Below are 20,469 nucleotides of genomic sequence, written 5' to 3'. Positions count from 1 at the left end.
CCCAGCAATCAAACATTTAAAAAAAAAAAACATTTGTAATATAACTCAAATCCAATTATTGATCTTCCCTGTATAAGACAAAAATCTACAGTATATACTATAGGAAATTATTGGCTTTAGAGAAACAATAATAAATTGGACTGGGTGTGGTGGTACACACCCTTAATCCCAGCAACTAGGGAGGCTGAGGCAGGAGGATCAAAAATTTCAAGACCAGCCTTTGCAATTTAGTTGGGGGATAGGAAAGGGAAGAATGATAATAAATTGTTGTTTTATTTAGTACTGGGGATTAAACCCAGGAGTGTTTAACCACTGAGCCACATTCCCAGTCATTATTATTTGAGAAAGGATCTCACTATGTGATCCTCCCCTCTTCAGTCTCCTGAGTATCTGGAATTACAGACATGTAATACCATGCCCAGCTCCAATCTGAAATCTTAAATCTCAATCCCCTCATTCATATAAAGCATGACTTGCTTATGTTATAGATCATTTGAAATCTAATTAACAATATATTCTAGGCATATTTTACTAGTTTAATCATCTGAAATGATATGATTAGCATTTGTTAAATTCTTAATAACATGTTAAAGAAATACCTGCTTTCAGAAATATTTGAAAACAAAATTTTCTTATCAACACATTCACTTTTGGTGTTCTGAGGATGAAGATTCTCTGATGATATCATCTTTCTTGGAAGGTACTCATTGGCTTTGTCCTCAGGTATGACTTTGCTGATGGACTTAGGTGTTCCATGTCTTTGAGAAAGATGTTCAGAGGAAAGTACTAGAAGACGAGTGAAATCACCTCAAAATCAAAAATTTCTTTCATTCACTTTTCTTTAAAAACCGTAAGACAATGCAAATCCTACTTTTTCTGTCAAATAATATTTGTTAAAGTCAATGCTTGGAATTTTCTATTAAAGACAGTGCTAAACCCTCAAATTAGATTATGCTTCCATTTAACATTTCACTACTATAACATTAACAGAAGTAATCTTAAAAGGCAGAAGTCTACAAGGACAAAGGAAATAAAAGAACAATAACAAAAATAATTTGGAAGCTGTTATGTATTATGGCCAAGTGGGATATTGCTTAGAATCCAGCAAATGAATACTAAGCCTCCAATCAGGAAAGAAGAGTCCACTCAATTTCTACCATAGAACGCTTCAAAAGAATCAATGGCCCAAAGTATTTCTGAAAGTGGAGATAAAAATGGAGCTAAAAACAGGAGTTTAAAGTTAGTTTAAAGAATTATTAGAGCTCATATTTCTTTGATCATTCTGCAAAGCAGAGCCAATAGCCCCCTCCCCCCACACGAACTAGAGGGGTCCTGAAATATCTGAAACAGAAGGTCTCTGGCTTAGGGGGATACTAGATACAGTATCACTATATTGATCAGTATCACTTATTTTCAATATAGTGAGATGGGTCACTATATTGAAAATAAGGACAGTAAGTGATTATTTACAAATAATCTGTTGAAATTCTTCCCCTCTACATGGTTCCTGAATGGATGGCAGCCAAAATTATAGCATCCAGACAGCAGATGAGAAAAATCTTCTTTGGGGAATCTAAGTAGCCTCTGAGAAAAGATTTAAATGCAGCAAAGTATAGGTTCCCAGGACAATGGCCCAGCTACCTGTCCCCACAGTAAAGGCATAACCCTTGTACACAGATTTTAGCCAGTTACTTACTACCCATTCTTAACCATAACCAAGTAGTAAAGGATTAGACTTCTGAGAAAAACACATGAAAGTATCTTGAAACAAATACTGACTAAATTAGGGGAAAAAACATAAAAGTGTTTATCCATAGTGTACTCATGAAACACATGCAGAATAATAAAATGGAACAATTGGGGAATGAGAATGAGCTCTTTAAAATTAAAAACATTATAGCCAGCAGGAAAGTTGAGGAAATCAAGTTGAGAAAAGTTGAGGAAGTACAGGAAAGAAAGTTTACCAAAAGAAAAGTATATGTTTCTGAAAAACAATCAAACCTTGTTTAGAAACATAGTGTTAAATAATACCAAAAGACTACAATAAGAGGCCGGGGTTGTAACTCCATGGTGGAGAGGTTGCCTAGCATGTACGAGGCACTGAGTTCAATTCTCAGCACCACATATAAATAAATAAATAAACAAAATAAAGTTTCATCAATATCTTAAAAAAAAAAAAAAAGACTACCATAAGAATTGAAGTGACGGCCTTTAGGGATTGGCAAATGGGATGAAAGGGGCTCTTCAAGGACTATTGTTTTCTAATAAGCCTCATAGAAAACAAGCATTAAACTTCAGTTTTAAAAGATCAGTTTTTCTCACAAACCTTCCCTATTCATAAGGATGGAGTTGAGTATAGTTGTGTACCTGAAAGAACAGAGAGGAATGAGTTCCTAGCTGCAGAAAGGTCACTAGGATCCTTAAAAAGTATGGGGCCATGCTATTAGTAGTGGTGGGAGATTCTCATCATATGGAGAGCTCAGCTGCTTAAAGGGAGAAAACAAATCAAAGCCACTCCAGCTATGATATCAAAACCAACAAGAAGGTTGTAACATACTTGAGGTGATATATTTATACCTCTTTTAAATAACAGTACTGGGGACTGAACCCAGGAGCCTCGACCACTGAGCTACATCCCCACCCCTCTTTATTTTTTAAGATGCTGAGGCTGGCCTTGAACACATTATCCTCCCTTTTGAGTTGCTGGGATTACAGGCATGAGCCACGGGTGTCCAACAAGGTGATATATTTACATCTTAATGAAAGTATCAGATAGCAAGTATTAGAAGCTTAGGGTTACTTTTAGAAAATTAGTGAACACAGACTTCTTAGTGGACATATGTGGCTTATAAATAATTTTAATTGAGATACATGTTTAATAAAAATGATCTGTGAAATAACAGTTATTCAAAAAGATAGAAAATTAGTTTCCTAAAGTGTTAAATAATGGTTATACTAGAATATTTTACTTATTTTGTTTTTGAAGTGCTAGGGATTGAACTCAGGTTCTCTTGCATGATAGGCAGAGGTCTACCACTGAGCTACACCCTTAAACCTCACTAGAATCCTTTAAAATTGGGAAATTAGTACTTTTACTATCTGTCAAAATATTTGAGTTTTAACTCAAGTGAAAATACCAATTCCACCTTTCATAAGCTTTGTTTTAAAACACAATAGAAGTGTAAGGGTTTAATGTTCAAACTACTTTTCATCTTTTTTTGGGGGGAGGGGTTCTAGAGAGTGAACTCAGGGGTGCATAACCACTGAGCCACAACCCCAGCCTTTTTTTTTGTATTTTATTTAAAGACAGGGTCTCACCGAGTTACTTAGGGCCTCGTTAAATTGCTGATGATCCTCCTGCCTCAGCCTCCTAAGCTGCTGGGAAAACAGGCATGCACCACCATGCTCACCTTTTCATCTTAATTCTAATCCAACTCCTTGCTTGAAGAAAACAACTTCTCTTTATTTCATCATTATCCTTACCTCTTAGGATTTGTGACCTAAGCTTCTAGATTGTGGGGTTATATGGTAACAATAGCTGTGAAATCACTTACAAAATATAAACTCAATCTTATAAAGTAAACCCCCCTTAAACCAATCTGGTCATACTCATCAAAATAAAATTTGCATGCATGTGTGAATTAGCACATAGTCTATTCTGTTTGAGAAGTCATAGAGTTTACAACTCTTCATATCAAAAACTTTTCTGTGTTTTATATAAATTTGCCTCAAATATTTCTCTTAAGTCTCAGCAAAAACAAAACAAAACTAACCTGAGAATGATTTCACGGGACTCTCAATTCTGAAAAACCCAGCATCAAATACTATTTTGTCAACTTCTTTTGATATTACAGGGGTGGTTGCCTCCGAGTGTTCTTTCTGTTTAATTTTCGCTCTCATTGCATTTTTTATGGCAGCTAGGCGATTTCTAGCTGCAATCCTTCCATCATCATCCTGTTTTGGCTTACTTGCCATGCTTGAGACAATCTTTTTCTGCAAAAAGAAACAATGTTAAAGCTGTTACTATTAAAAAAAGAATTTTGTCACTTAAAAAGTCTAATTTAAAAAAAAGTGTACATTAAATATAATCACACATTTACCACATACTTATCAAGTTCCTAGGATGTGCTAAGAATTCTGGACGCAGAATGGTAGGGGATATCCAGGCTGGTGGCACAAGGCTGAAATCTCAGCTACTCAGAAGGCCAAGAGGGCAGGAGGAACACAAGTTCAAGGAGAGCTTTGACAACTTAGTGAGACCCTATCTCAAAATAAAACAAAATAGGGCTGGGGCTATAGCTCAGTTGGTAGAGTGCTTGCCTCCCATGCACACGTCCTAGGTTCAATCCCCAGCATCACTAACTCAAAAAAAAAAAAAAAAAAAAAAAAAAAGGACTGGAAATATAACTCAGTAGTAGAATGCCCCTGGGTTCAATCCTTAGTACTGCAAAAAAGTAGAGGAGGGGAAAAAAGGTAAAAGACAAAGTTTTTAAGTTTTTGCCCTAAAGAAGTTTACAGCTTGGTAGAATAGCTAGGATTGCAAGGATAAGTATCATGTTAGAGGTAAACTCAAACAGCTATAGTAGATTATGAGAATGACACTTAAACCAATCCTCAGAGGTCAAGAAAAGCTTACAAGAATGTAGCACCTAAGCTGAAATCAATTAACCAGGTAAATATAGGGTGAAGAAAGGCTAGATAGAATAGCATGTTTGCAAAGCCAGAAGGGAAAGAAAACAAAGATCAGATGGCAGGATATAAGCAACAGTGGGATTATAAAATCTCTTGTAATCATTTTGAGGGTACATCTACACATGACAGAGGAATAAAAAGGAGTCTTTTCTAAGCAACAGGTTAACAGTATAAAATTTTGTGTTTTAGGAAGACCACTCTGGTTACTGCCAGGAGAATGAAACTGGGAAGGAGACTACTGCAATGACATTGGGAAAATATGATAGTAATCAGACTAAGGAAAAGGATGTGGAAAAAAGTGATTGGATTCAAGAGATACTTAAGAGGCAGAAATAAGATGACTTGCTTGTCTACTGGATGTGGTTGGATGGAGATAGTGAAATGGAAAAAGGAAAGGATCACAGGAGATACTCAAGTTTCTTACAAACCTGACAGATAGTCCCAGGGAATGTGTGAAAATCATTTCAGTGTGGGATATACTGATTTTTAAGGTCTAATGAGTCATAATATATAGAATTAGAGTTGGGCAGTAAGTATGGTTTGAAATACAGGCTTAGGAATCACTGAAGAGCAGTTTAAGAATGTATAGGAAGGGCCGGGATGTAGTTTAGTGGTAGAGGATTTGCATGGTATGCGTGAAGCCCAGGGTTCAATTACCAGCCCTGGGAGAAAAAAAATCATACAGGAAGAATGTGAAAGGCAAGAAGAAAGTTGAGGTAGAAACTCTGAATATAAAGACATTTAAGAGATAATGGAAAAGCAAACTTGCAAACATGACTAAAGATTGGGCAGAGAGGTAGGAGGAAAATCAGAATATAATTTTAAGAAAAAGAGAGTAGAACATATTTAAAACTAAGGAAGAGTTAGACTTTATGAATTAAGTATCTAATAACTTCAGTAATGAGTTGATTAATAACCTTGATAACTGCTCTTGAGGGACAGGGAGAAGTAAAACCGAATTGCAGAGAGAAATGGGAGCCAAATCACTTAAGATATCTACGACCTTTTCAGGAAGCTTGTCTATGATTTGGAAGGAAAAGATTGGGAACAGAGGGGCAAGTACAAATAATCAGAAGGAAAGGTGAACACTACAAATCGGTTTATTTGTTTTAATGTAAACAAAGTTAAGACAGACACTTCAAAAGGCTGAAGAAAATAGGAAAACAGGTTAACTGATGGAATAAAAGGATGATGAACAAGAGACAGGAGGAAGCAGTACCATAATCTGAACATTAACTTGTAAGAACTAGGGGTAGTTCTCATGGTAGAGCACTTGCATAGCACATGAATCCCCTGGGTTCACTTGCCAACATTGTGGGTGTGGTGGTAGTAAAAAGGCCTTAAAAAAGAAAAAATAAACTGTATCCTATGAAATAAAGTAGAAGGAGAGAGACATCTGGTGATAACAAGTAGAATTACAAGACTCTGATATGATATAGCCATTATCATTGATATTAATATTTCTAGGACTAAATAAGAAATACCTCCCGCCCCCAGTAGCTTTAATAAGTAATATCCTTCACTATTTAGAAAATTTGAAATTCATTCAATCACTTAGTTGCTGCCCTCAGGGTCTTTCTTGTCATGAGGCTTTATTAGTAAAATAATTTTATAATAAAGGTTCTTTTAATGCTTAATCACTTTAAACTTCAAAGATAGGATTCAGAACAGTCTTAATTTGGATAACAAAACATAAAAAAAATCCTAGACAACCTGGCATGGTTTTAAACTAGTAATGCTCAACTTGACAAGTGTCTACCTGAACCAAAACCATTGAACTCAAAATATCACTCTATTAAAAACGACTAGAGACTACCACCTGATCTTTGTGCTTGACTCCTGCCAGGATAAAATTACCTTCAGGTTATATATATATATAAAATAAGCTTTATATGAAACATAGATAGTTCCTCGTTTCATCTTAGGTCCCTCCACCAAAATATCTATTTATATATGTGCAAATATCCCAAAACCTGAAATATCTCTGTTCCCAAGCACTTTTTTTTTTTTTAAGAGAGAGAGAGAGAGAGAGAGAGAGAGAGAGAGAGAGAGAGAGAATTGTTTTAGTATTTATTTTTCAGTTTTCGGTGGACACAACATCTTTATTTTTATGTGGTGCTGAGGATCAAACCCAGCACCCTGCGCATGCCAGGCGAGCATGTTACCATTGAGCCACGTCTCCAGTCCCCCAAGCTGGAGGATAAGGAATATTTAACCTACACTAAAAACTGGGATGTTCCTTGTATTAATCTTAAAACGTACTAATGTGAATAAAAAGAAAACGTGGGGTGGGGATGTAGCTCAGTGGTACAGCGCTTGCTTAGCACTTGTGAGGCACTGAGTTCAGTCCTCAGTATCACATAAAACCAAACAAATAAAGGTATTCTGTTAGTTTACAACTACAAAATAAATAAATAAATAAATAAATAAATAGCATCATGTCCATCTACAACTTAAAAAAAAAAATCAAACATCTTAATACTATCACATTAATGCTACTGGTATCCCTTGGAGAAGGTAAACATTAAAATGATGTATTTTTAAAAAATGACTAGAGATAGATAAAAATGGTTTAAATTTCACCAGGTAATGATAAAGATAATAAGACATAAGTTCTAAAGAGCCACTGTTCCTCTTTTCTTTTAAAAAATGCCTTTCATTCTAAAATCTACTATACAAAAAAGCATACAAATCAGCAAGGGAACAGTCTCAACTGGTTAAGTACATGGATTCTGGAATGAAAAAGTCTGGCCTAAAACCCAGCTCTACTTTGAGCAAATGATTTAATTTTGGGGGGCTTCAGATTCCTTAACCATAAAATGGGGTCAAAAGAACCCAGCCCACCAGATTGTTATAAGGATTACATAAGTTTTATATAAAATACTTGGAATAATATTTGGCCCATACAAAACATTATGTCAATCACTTTATTATCATTACAACCAAATACAACAGTACAGTTTAAAGAATAAAACCAACAGTCATGTACCCACTATCTGCTAACTTCAAACCATCTGGGTGCCTCCATTCAATCATAGCTCTTACTTTCTTCTCTCCAGAAATAAACACTTTAAATTTTGTGATCATTTCCTTGTTCTTTACTTGAAAACAATCAGAACTTTGTAAGTAACACATGAAACTTTATAAAATGGGAAAACTGAAATTAAATGTTTCTAAAACTTAAAAACAAAAATCAAGTAGAAGAAATATTAGAAATATGAAATATAAACCCCACAAACTTACCCTAAAGACTTTTTTATTTGTATTGTTATTGTTTTGCCATCCAGACTCCTCGAGTTTGGTCAGATTGTTGAATTTTTGGTTTACATCTTCTATCTGTTAATAAATAAAGCCTAAGTTTATCAGATTAATGCTAATCAATTACAAACTAATAAATTACAAACTAATAAACTTAAGCTTCAAAAAAATTGAGAACAGTGACTCAGAACTGGCGACTCAGCTAGGAAGGGTGACAAAAGACTGTAATTCCAGTTACTCCAGAGGTTGAGGCAAGAGGACCTCAAGTATAAGGCCAACCTCAGCAACTTGGTTAAGACCCTGTCTCAAAATATAAGATGAAAAGGCTGGAGATACACCTAGTAATAGAGTGTCCCTGGTTTTAACCACAGTACCATAAAAATAAATAAAAAGTTATTAAAATTAGACTGAGTCATTTTTTATTTTTTGACAGTAACAGAGATTAAATCCAGGGATGCTCTGTCACTGCTACTGAACTACATTCCCAGCCCTTTTTATTATTTTGAGACAGGATCTTGCTAATTTGCCCAGGCTATCTTCTAACTTATGATCTTCCTAACTCAACCTTCAAAGTTGCTGGGATTACAGATGTGCACACTGTGCTCAGCTGAGTCGTTCTTTCTTTATGTTTTATGTTTTGGGGTGTGTGTTTCTGTGGTACTGGGGATTGAACTCAGGGGCACTCAACCATATCCTAGCCTCATTTTGTATTTTATTTAGAGACAGGGTCTCACTGAGTTACTTAGGGCTTTGCTTTTGCTGAAGCTGGCTTTGAACTTCTGATTCTCCTACCTCAGCCTCCTAAGCCACTGGGATTATAGGCAGTAATTAATTACCATACCCAGCAGCTAAGCCATTCTTAATTCAGTGTTTACATCAAGAATATTTATGATAAAGTTGTTCATTGTTATTTTTGGTCTTACAAACCTCAAAAAAAATCTAAATAAAGGTTGCCATATATGAATAACTCCCCTAGTTATTTTTGATAACTAAAATGATAGGAAATATATCCTAAGTGTTTTTGTTTCTCAAATCAAACAAATGATCACAATCTTTCTTTTTTTTAAAAAAAACTACTACTATTGCTGGGCATGGTGGCACATGCCTGTAATCCCAGCAGCTTGGGAGGCTGACGTGGGAGGATAAAAGTTCAAAGTCAGCCTCAGCAATTTAGCGTGGCCCTGACTCAAAAATAAGTTTTAAAAAAGGGCTGGTGATGTGGCTCAGGGGTAAAGTGTTCCTGGGTTCAATCCCAGGTACAAAATAAAAGTAAATATTATTTATTTATTCCCCTACTGAAGGACATCTTGGTTGCTTCCAAATTTTGTCAGTTATATTTTGTCTGCATGCCATAAATATTTGCATACAGATTTTTATATGGACATAATTTTTTTTAACTCATTTGGGTTAAAATGAGTATCCCTACTATGCATTTATACACACATATCCTCTCAATTTCCTATTCTTAAAAAAGTAAATATCAACCTCAGTAAATACCAAAATAACTCAGGTTTAATCAATTATCAGTTGATTTTCAACAAAGGTGTCAATATAACTCAATGGGTAAAGGATGTTTTCAATGAACAATGCTGGAAAAATTGGATGTCTATAACCATAAAGATGAAGTTAGGGGCTGGGATAGTATCTCAGTTGGTTGAGCGCTTGCCTAGCATGCGTGAGGCAGTGGGTTCAAGCCTCATCACCACATAAAAAATATAAAGATATTGTGTCCATCAACAACTAGAAAAAAAAAAACAAAACTAAAAGATGAAATTAGACTCTGACTTCACACCATACATCAAAACTAATCAAACAGATCACTGACTGAACTCCAAGTGCTGAAAACTATAGCACTTTTAGTTCAAACAAAAACCCTTGTGACTTAACATTAAGAGTTCTTAAAAATAATGTCAAGGGGCTGGGATTGTAGCTCAGCGATAGAGTGCTCGCCTAGCACGGGCAAGGCCCTGGGTTCAATCCTCAGCACCATATAAAAATAAATTAATTAATTAAAGATATTGTGTCCAACTACAATTAATATATATATTTAAAAACTATCAAAGTCACAAAAGAAAAAAAATTGATAATTTGAACTTCACCCAAATTAAAAACATTTGCACTTCAAAAGACATCATTAAGACAACTAAAAGTCAGCCAAGCACAGTGATGCATCCTCCCAGCAGCTTGGCAGTCTGAGGCAGGAGGATCACAAGTTCAAAGCCAACCTTAGCAAATTAGCAAGCCACTAAGCAACTCAGTGAGACCCTGTCTCTAAATAAAATACAAATGAGGCTGGGGATGTGGCTCAGTGGTCTAGTGCCCCTGAGTTCAATCCCTGAAATGTATTAAAACAAAACAAAACAAAAAAACTAAAAGTCAAACCACAAACTTGGAATATTTGCAAATATTATTTCTGATTATATCCAGGATATGTAAAGAACACTAAAAAGTCCCTAATAAAAAGACAGACAACCCAATTTAAAAATGGGCAAAAGATTGAATAGACATTTCATTAAAGAAGATACATGAGCTGGGTATCATGGTGCAAACTAGTAATCTTAGCCACTCAGGAGGCTGAGGCACAATAATCACAAGTTCAAGGCCGGTTTGGGCAATTTAGTGAGACTCTATTTCAAAATAAGATTTTTTAAAAAGGACTAGAAGCTAGTGGTTCATCTCCAGGGTCATAAAAAAAAAAAAAAAATTCTCAGACAGCAAAGTCCCTTATATAAAATGGTATAATATTTGCATATGACTTAGGTACACCCCATATACTTTAAACCATCTTTACATGACTTAAAATACTACATACAATGTAAAGTAGTTGTTACACTGTATTGTTAAGAAAAAAATGAGAAGAAACAAAGTCTATACATGTTCTGAACAGAGAATTCTTTTTTTTTTTTTTTTCATTATGAGGCACTTGACCACTGAGTCACATCCCCAGTCCTTTGTTCAAATTTTGAGACAGGTCTCACAAAATTGCTGAGGCTGGCCTCAAATTTGGGAGCCTCCTGCCTTAGCCTCCTCATCACTGGTACAGTGCACTCTGTTGGACCAAGCCAGACACAACTTTAAAAAACATATTTTATTGTTAGTAATTCTCTAGGGCTGAGAGTGAGAATGGAGACTGATGGTAGTCAGGAAGGATCTTTTGGCAGTGATGAAAATTCTAAACTTGGATCATGGTGATGGTTGCACAATTCTAAATTTATTAAAAACACAACTGTGTACTTAAAATAGACAAATTTTATGATATGTAATAATACCACACGGTTTCTTGGTTAAAAACATAACAAAACCTCATAAAAAAGGCCTCAACTTAAAGTGGTCCCCACTAATCAAAGCTGAGCAATGAGTCAGGTACAGTAGCACACACACATAATCCCACTGACTTGGGAGGCTCAGACAAAAGGATCATAAGGTCAAGCTCAGCCTCAGCAACTTGGAGACACCCTTTCTCAAAATAAAAAAGGCTTTGAAAGTAGCTCAAAGTAAAATACCCCTGGGGAGGGGAAGGGGGGGAATGGAAGGACAGCAGAATAAAACAGACATTATTATTGCTGTGGGTATATACGTGACTGCATGACCAATGTAATTCTGCAACCTGTACACTCAGAAAAATGAGATATTATATCCCATCTGATTCAAACGTATGCTATGTCAAGATCATTATACTGTCATGTGTAACTAATTGAAACAAATAAAATTTAAAAAAAAGTAAAATACCGAGTTTAGCCGTCAGTACCAAAACAAAAACAAGATAGAAAGCTGAGAAATGAGCATGAATAAAGATAATAAAAATAACGTAAACATATCAAATATCTTTAAATCCATAAGTCAATACTAAAAAGCAAAATTAATTGGTCAACACTAAAGGATGCTAATGAACCAACTCACTGTTATGAAAACTGGTAAATGTATAAAAAAAGTGGTCATAAAATAATCCTACTATTATTATGATCATATAAACATTATTGACATCTGGGCTACAGAATTACTGTAATTATGTTCTCTTCCTTGTAACTCTTTTCCAGATTTAATAATCATTGTTTTTTGTTTGCTCATTTTTCATGTACTTATCAATTCATCTCTAAATTCTGCATAGTAAGTATAAATTAAATTACTACAATTAAAAAAAAAATCAGGCATTCTATTCATTCCACTTCCCAGAATTCTGGGCCTCCTGCTATCTTAACTACTGTTCTGTAAACTTTCCACACTCCAAGTTGCTTTAGAATCCTTCTTATTTCACCATCAGCCACAATTCCTTTTCTTCAGCCCTTCTCTGGTCGCACTCTCCTCCTCCTTTTCTCAGCTTACTCGCAATTCTGTAAGGTACATAATGCTAGTTTCTCAAGAAAGGGAGCATGGGAGGCGATAAAATTTGAGACCTATGGTCTGAAATATTTGCCTTTCCAGTCTCATAATTGATTGGGTACAAGATTTAAGATGGGGGGGTTGGGGATGTGGCTCAAGCGGTAGCGCACTCGCCTGGCATGCGTGTGGCCCGGGTTCGATCCTCAGCGCCACATACAAACAAAGATGTTGTGTCCGCCGAAAACTAAAAAATAAATATTAAAAAATTCTCAAAAAAAAAAAAAAAAAAAAAAAAGATTTAAGGTGGGAAGCTATTTTCCCTAGATTTTTCAGAGTGTTGTTTGCCTGGCTTTCAAAATTGCTACTGAGAAATCCCTGGCTATTCTAATTCTTGAGGCTTTGAGTGAAGTCTGTTTTCTTTCTCTGAAAGCTTCTAGATTTCTTTTTTTATCCCAAGATTTGTACAAATATATTTACTAATGTGAAGAGATATGGGTTTGGTCTGAATTACAGTGTTAGGCACTGAATGGACTACTTTAGCCTAGAAATCATGTCCTAGAAAAAAAATTTTAAACTATTTCACTGATCATTTTTTCTCCATAATTATTTTTCTATTCTCTTTTTCTGAAATTCCAATTATTTGGATATTATGCTACCTGGACTGGTCCACACTTAATTTTCTTTTGTGTTCTTTTCTATTTTATGTCTCTTTGCTCCACTTAACAAGAAATTTCCAGAACTCAAACTCTTTCTATTCCATATTACACTTCTGCTCTTATTTTTTAACTTCAAAAGGCTATTTCTGTGGTTCTATGAATTTTCTTTTTTAAACAGGTATTTTTATTTGATAGATGAAATGTCTGATCTCTTTGAAATATTAATGCCTGCCTTCAAATGTTCTTTTCTCTTTATATTACTCCCATTTACTCTGTCCAAATAGCTTTTTCCCTAAATGTTGGCTTTGGTCTTTTTCTTTTAGGTCTAAAGCTTTATTCTGAGGTTGGTGCTATAGCATAGTGGTAGAGCTCATGCTTATGAGCAGGCACAAAGCCCTGGGTTTGATCTGCAGTACAACCAAAAAAATAATAAAACTTTCTTCTTCAAATGTCTGTTGTTTCATGTGTAACTAATTAAAACACATTTTTAAAAAAATGTCTGTTGTTGGTTATTAATTTTAAAATTTTTTATATGCTTATTTCTAAAATAAGTTCAACAAACTAGAAATTATTACCCACCCCCTACCTTTTACTGACCCTTCTAGTGATTTCCTCCATCATGGAGAGATTTCTACATTAGAATTATGTGTACTGTGTAAATTGCTAATCAAACTAAAAATTTCTCTGGGATGGAGAATGGAACTTTTTATCACTCCGAATACAAAGCCTAGCACACAATAGGGACTTAATAATTGTTAGTTGAACTGAACTACTAAACACTAGAATGCCTTATTTCTCACATGTAAAACCCCAGTATTCAAGAGTTGGATATAATCTCAATTTCCAATTCACACAGAATTTATCCTGACAACATTGGGGGAGAAAAGGACATCAATCATAAAATTTAGATAGTACCTTATCATTTATAGAGGTGTTTTCTAATATCTCAATATTATAGGTACTTAAGCAGCTACTGTTACTCCATTTTACTACTATTACTCAATTAAAAAAAAATAAGTTACTATATTCAAAATACTTGGCCACATACCTGAAAACTAACCATATCCCAAAATCCATCCAGATCTGCACAGGTAGTCTCCATTTCACCTCGTTTATATTCACAATCATTCACCAGTCCTTCAAATTGTTTGAATCTTTCCTTAATAAGGAGTCTTGTTTGACCAACTGCTGTGCGAATAAGATCTTTAGCTAAAAGAGAAAAGTGTTTTAAACATTAAAGCACAAAATAGCACTTTTACAGCAAGTCAACCAACTGATAAGACTCCACCCCAAATATTCTAGGGCTTGCAAAATAAAATTAAAAAAAAAAAAAAAAAAAAGTTTGTAGTACTGTGGGTTGAAGCCAGTGGTGCTTTATCATTGAGCTACATCCTCAGCTCTTTTTATATTTTATTTTGAAACAAGGCCTTGGCTAAGTTGCTTGGGACTTGCTAAATTGCTGAGGGTACCCTCCAACTTGAAATCCTTTTGCCTTTGCCTCCTATTTCACTGGGATTACAGGTGTGTACCACTACACCTGGCCAAAATTCTTAAAGCAAAAAAAAAAAAAAGTTTTTATCACAAATTTCACCATACGAATACTGAGCATTAACTATTTCCTTTGATTTCTATTAACAACTGGTAATGTTCATTATCATACATATATTACTACATAATAAAAGACATTCTACTTCTTTTTATATTTTACAATATTTCAACCTCAAAATAGCTCATTGTACCTAAGTATCTAAGAAGGATTGCATACTGAGAGCCTACATATATTTTTTTTCTTAAACACCTTTACCAAAAAAATGAGAAACTTTTCAGAAAAAAACTTTCAATATTAATTTAGGTAACTTTTATTCTGAAAATATTTTTATATAATTTAACAATACCAGATACTGATATCACCTATAAAATTATATAGAAATTTCTAAAAATACACAAAAGTCTTATACTACTTTAGCAGAGAGATACTGGGAAATATAGGTTTAGAAATTAAAAATTCTTGCTATTTTGAATAACAGTGAAACCATAAAGTTGTACAACTTTAGATTTTTATGTTTTAGATGGATGTAATTATATTAAAAGAAACAAAGATAAGATCAGTAAAAAACAAAAGTTTTCTCACCATCATCTGGAATGTCCAATTCAAGCTTCCTGTCCCACTCAAGGCAGTATGAAGTCAATTTGTCAGTTTCTGACTGAAGGATATTTCTAAAATGGTGAGATAGATTTCAGTTTAATGAGTGTTTCCCCCATTGGTATCAGTAATAGCATCACAACACTGTGACACATTACATTAGGAAGGTATATAAGATACATACAATATTAATTTCCCAGAGTTGATACCTAATTATTTTATGAACTTTAACATGTTAAAATCCACAAATGCAAATTAATATTATGTCCATCCTTCTACATCTATTATAGCTAGATGAGGCCAAGAACCCACTTCTTAAGCTAACATTTCTAGTTTGTCTTGTTCTCATTTTTCAGTGTCTAATATTTCTCAATGTTCATTAGATTCTCTGATCTTGTCCATTGAACTAAGGCTAACCCAACTGTCAAGAGTAAACTGAAGCTAAAAACTGTAAATAAACCTATGATTAAAGTGATATGACCTTACAGAATTTAATTATTTGGCTTTGCTTATTTATGGGCAATGGTTCTCAACTAGGGTTGTTAACTTTGCTCCCCAGTGGACATTTGGTGATGTTTGCAGATATTTTTTAGTTGTCACTACTGGTTAGGGACACTACAAAACATCCTACAATACACTAAATGGAACCCCCACAATAAGTACACAAACTACAACTGAAAAGCATACAAAGTACAAGGAACCATTTTATGTTCTCATTGACAGTAAACAGTTTCAGTTTCTCAACATGCTAGAATGCTTTTTATATAGAAAGAGACTGAATTTTCCTCAGGCTTGCGTTTCTCAACCTTAGCATGTTAACATATTAGATTACATAGTTCTTGTTGTGGGGGTCCCCCTGGTTCATCATAGGATGTTTTATAGTATCCCTAGCCAGAAGTATTTATGTGACATACTTAGCATAGTTGAAATCATAGAAACTAGAATAGTTTGCCAAAGGTTCTGAGGTGGGAGAAATAGAAATTTGCTATTTAATGAGTGTAGTTTCAGTTTTACAAGATGAAAGACATTATGGTGATGGGTGGTGGCTCTACAATATTATGAATGTACTTATTAATACTAGTGAAATGAACTGTATACTCAAAATGAAGATAGCAAATTTCAAGTTATCTATATTTTATCACAATAAAAAATGGAGAAAAAGTATCTCCTCAAATTCAAGAGATTAAACAAAACAACAACAAAACCCAAAGCATCCTAGCAAGAAAAACAGGATAGTTTTTTCTTTCTTTTTTTCTCAGAAGTGCTAGGGATGAAACCCAGGGCCTACGCATGGTAGGCAAGGGCTCTACCACTGAGCTACATCCCCAGTTCAAGTTTGTTTCCTGAAAGAAAAATTTAATAACTCACATTCAATGGTAATACACAGACTGACAGAATTAATGAGCAAAGAGACCTGGTTCAGCTCTGATATTATCTAGTTGGGTGAATTGCTTAATACTTCAATGACTCAGTTTCACAAACAATACACTAGCTAATTTCTAAAATCCCTTGTAATTCTAAAATTTATGCTCTCAAAAATAATTGAAGTGGCTCTCAAATACACACAAAATATAATAAAAGAAATAAATATTAAAATGATAAAATTTCTCATCTACATGATTGGCAAAACTAAAATAAATGCTAGTTAGATATTGGAAAAAGTGAAGAAAAAAAAAAACACCAGGAACTCTAATTAATCTTACTTAAGGGACTAGAAATTGAGGTCATTATTTGCATATGTGAATTAAAAAGCACGTAGGTTGTTCTTTGTAGCCCTGACTATAATAATGACAAACAAAACCCAATGTTAATGCTTAACAACAGGGTCCTATTAAATAACTAATGGTATATCCACACAATTAGATACTATGCAATCATTACAACACAAACCCAGCCAGGTGCAATGGTGCATGCCTATAATCCCAGAGGCTCAGGAGGCTGAGACAAAAGGGTTGCAAGTTCAAAGCCAGCCTCATAAACAACAAGGTACTAAGCACTCTGTGAGACCCTGTCTCTAAATAAAATACAAAATAGGGCTGGGGATATGGTTCAGTGGTAGAGTGTCCCTGAGTTCAATCCACAGTAACCTCCCCCAAAAAAGAATACACAAACCTGCATGTGCATACACACAAGGTACGAAAGCTTTTTAAGTACTAAAATGGAATGTCTTCAACATTTAACATTAAATGAAAGTGGGATAGTTTGTATTATACACTATTGCTCATAATTTAAAGAAAAAAATTCTATATTTGTCTACATATGCATTATCTATCTCTGGAAGTTTTCACAAGGAATGAATGATACCCACTTCCATGGAGGTTCAAACTATGGGGTTGGGAGATAGCACTGGAAAGGAATCTTTTCACTTATACCCTTTGCACTGCCTACCCTTTGATCTAGCAACCAAATGAATATACTAGCTATTGAAAAAATAATTAGAATGTAAAAAATATGTAAAATTCACCCCACTAACATACTATGTTAAATATACACAAAACTAAATATTTTATTTGAGTTTTAAAAAAAATTTTAGTTACTGTTGGACACAATATCTTTATTTTATTTATTTATTTTTATGTGATGCTGAGGATTGAACCCAGTGCCTCCCATGTGCTAGGCAAGCGTTCTTCCGCTGAGCCACAACCCCAGCCAGTAAATGAATAAAGAGACAAACCTGAAATAAGGTACATCGTGTGTTGGCTGAGACTTTTGACCTTCATTTAATTCAAGTGATGGGACATCTTTAATTGAAAGGCCATTTGAATTCTTAGTAGTAGCTTCATTTTGATTTATGCTATGTTCTAAAAATTAAAGAAAATATTACATACAAATTTCAAATAAGCAATTCTTAAAATAACACAAAAAGGCTTTTTTAAAAAATTTCAATTTTTTTAAATTTTTTTCAATGTTGAATTTTATTTCTGCCTCAATTGTTTCATTCACCTATCCTCTAATGTGGTGCTCAAGAGATTTTTCATCTCTTCAAATTTACACTTACTTCCTATCTGTATTTTTATTATAACTTTCTCTCCAAATGTCTTCATTCATACTCTCCCTTTTATTTATTTACTTTTGGAACCTGAGGTCATATCTCTGAGCTATATGAAAGAAATGAACTCTAAACAAAGCTGATAAATCATAATCTAAAAAAGTAAGTAAAAATTTAGTTAAATACTATACCTTGATTTGAAACTGTTAGAGAACCCAGAGGACACTGTAATTTATTTGAATTTTGCTGTACTGTCTTGGTAGAGTAAGTTTTACATTTTGGGGTCAAGATTTCATTTGTTGCTTCTTGAGTCTGATCACTAAAAACAACAGCAAAAATATACTTTGTGAAACATTAACTCCATGTATCTTATTAAGGGATTTCAGAATTCTATTTGTTTTTTAAAACTTGGGAGTCAAATAAAAATGTTCCCATTTTTAAAAAGTAAGTTTATCCTGGAGGGAAAAAAAACCTTAAGTACATATAATGGAAATGTCCATTTGTATCAATTCTAATGATATTCAAAGACTCTGAAGATCTCTTAATAGAAGATAAGCATTTAATAGTCTTCAATGCTGTTGAGTAGTTTCTAGTATATTTGCTGCCAAACACTATTACCTTTTCTTTTAAAAGGAGTCTAACTGATCCCCCCAAACTTTGCAATTAATTTTTTTAGAGGTAATATTTTAAAGGAACTTGCATCAAAAACAAAACAAACAAAAAATCTGAATTATGGCAGTTTTCCTCTTGTAAAAAAATTTACTTCTGTTCTATTGGGAGTGATAGCACATGCCTACAATCCCAGTTACTTGGGAGGCTCAGGAAAGAGGATCTCAAGTTCAAGGCCAGCCTGGGCAACTTAGTGAAACCGTGTCTCAAAATAAAATAAAAAGACCTGAAAATGTAGCTCAGTGGTAGAGCACTTTCTTAGCATGTACAAGATCTTGGGTTCAATCCCAGTACTGGCGGGGTATGTGTGTGTGTGTGTATTCTGTGTTTATATATGTACAACCATATATTGAGAGAGATCTGTATTTCTCTGTATGAATACAAATTTTTAAGTGTTATAATTAAGTCACTTATTAAGAGCAAATGAAACCTACAAATTGAAGAGTAAAAATAATAAAAATGCATAAAAAATGCTAAATTTACAAAAGCATTATTTTTACCCTTCTAAGTAATATTGTTTTTTAAAAAATATTTATTCTTAAGCTTTAGGTGGATACAATATCTTTATTTTACATTTATGTGGTGGTGAGGATCGAATCTGGTGCCTTGTGCATTCTAGGTGAGCACTCTACCACTGAGCCACAACCCCAGCCCTTTTGTTTTCTTTTTTAGTTGTAGATGGACACAATAGCTTTATTTTATTTATTTATTTTTATGTGGTGCTGAGGATCAAACCCAGTGCCATACTAGGCAAGCTCTCTTACCACTGAGCTACAACCTCAACCTTGAATAATGTCTTTATAAAAAAACACATCATCATCATTTATAATTAGCATATTTCACTAACTTAAATAATATAGGAAAACATAGGCCAAATCTGAAAAAGGCATTTGTTACCACCCCTCTGGGCAAAGGTTTCATTAAGATTTTACAAGTGTGTTTATATATATATATGTTTTTTCTTTAAGATTTATATTCTTACCCTTCTGATTTTAAAGGGTTCCAGGTATAACTGGGTGTCAAGAAAGCATCGGCACTTGTGGGAGTCATGAGTGTTACTTGATAGGTCTTCAAACCATCCAGTGGATGAAACATAAAATCATTAGGTGCAAAGGAAATTTTTGCTTTGGTTTTTGCAGGATTTTTCTTAGGTAAGCTTTCCATTTTTGATAAGATTTTATCTGGATCCATTCTATTTGTTGCACTGGTTTGTGAATCCAAAGTATTTTCTTCATTATCAAGTTTAAAAGAAACAACCTAGATATAAGTAAATGGAACAGAATGAGAATTTCTCTTCCTGGGATACATTCAACCAATTTTTACAGGATTGAAAAATGTGACAATTGAGCTCTATGTCCCCTATACATAATCTGAAAGGAAAAAAAATGCAATTAAAATATATATAGGGAATTAGAGGACCAGCTACATTAAACCCCTATGATCCTGGAAGAGAGAGAACCAATTCTTATTAAAAGAGCATATAACACTCTGTAGGCATTACAAGAAAATAAAATATATATGAAAGTTGAAGATGGAAAAAATTACTCAACTAACAAATACACTTTTTACTTAAATTACATGGATAATCACAATTAGTTTGAGAATCAGAAATTTAGTATTAGATGACTGCTATTGTTAAGGACCAAATTCTTTTTAAAACTAATCTTAGATGTAAGTAACCTCTTGATAAGAACAATACTTTTCAATATGACACAGTAAGATATACCATATAAAATATCAAA

General features: G+C 34.0%; 1 protein-coding gene across 1 annotated transcript in view; it reads right to left on the bottom strand.

The window, feature by feature from the left end:
* The window catches only part of Dlgap5 (DLG associated protein 5), a 44,483-nt gene that overhangs the window by 4,739 nt on the left and 19,275 nt on the right, over positions 1-20,469 (bottom strand). The window contains exons 8-15 of the mRNA XM_076848367.2: positions 19,710-19,984; positions 18,250-18,377; positions 17,744-17,870; positions 15,058-15,143; positions 13,975-14,135; positions 7,936-8,028; positions 3,774-3,993; positions 600-786 (exon numbers count right to left, since the gene is read on the bottom strand). Of these exons, the coding sequence (XP_076704482.2) occupies positions 600-786; positions 3,774-3,993; positions 7,936-8,028; positions 13,975-14,135; positions 15,058-15,143; positions 17,744-17,870; positions 18,250-18,377; positions 19,710-19,984 (1,277 nt within the window). The remainder of the gene's footprint in view (positions 1-599; positions 787-3,773; positions 3,994-7,935; positions 8,029-13,974; positions 14,136-15,057; positions 15,144-17,743; positions 17,871-18,249; positions 18,378-19,709; positions 19,985-20,469) is intronic.

Source organism: Callospermophilus lateralis, chromosome 3 (assembly GCF_048772815.1).
Source record: "Callospermophilus lateralis isolate mCalLat2 chromosome 3, mCalLat2.hap1, whole genome shotgun sequence".
Taxonomy (NCBI): domain Eukaryota; kingdom Metazoa; phylum Chordata; class Mammalia; order Rodentia; family Sciuridae; genus Callospermophilus; species Callospermophilus lateralis.
Note: the sequence above shows the minus strand (reverse complement) of the source record. Positions and strands in the feature narration are given on the sequence as shown.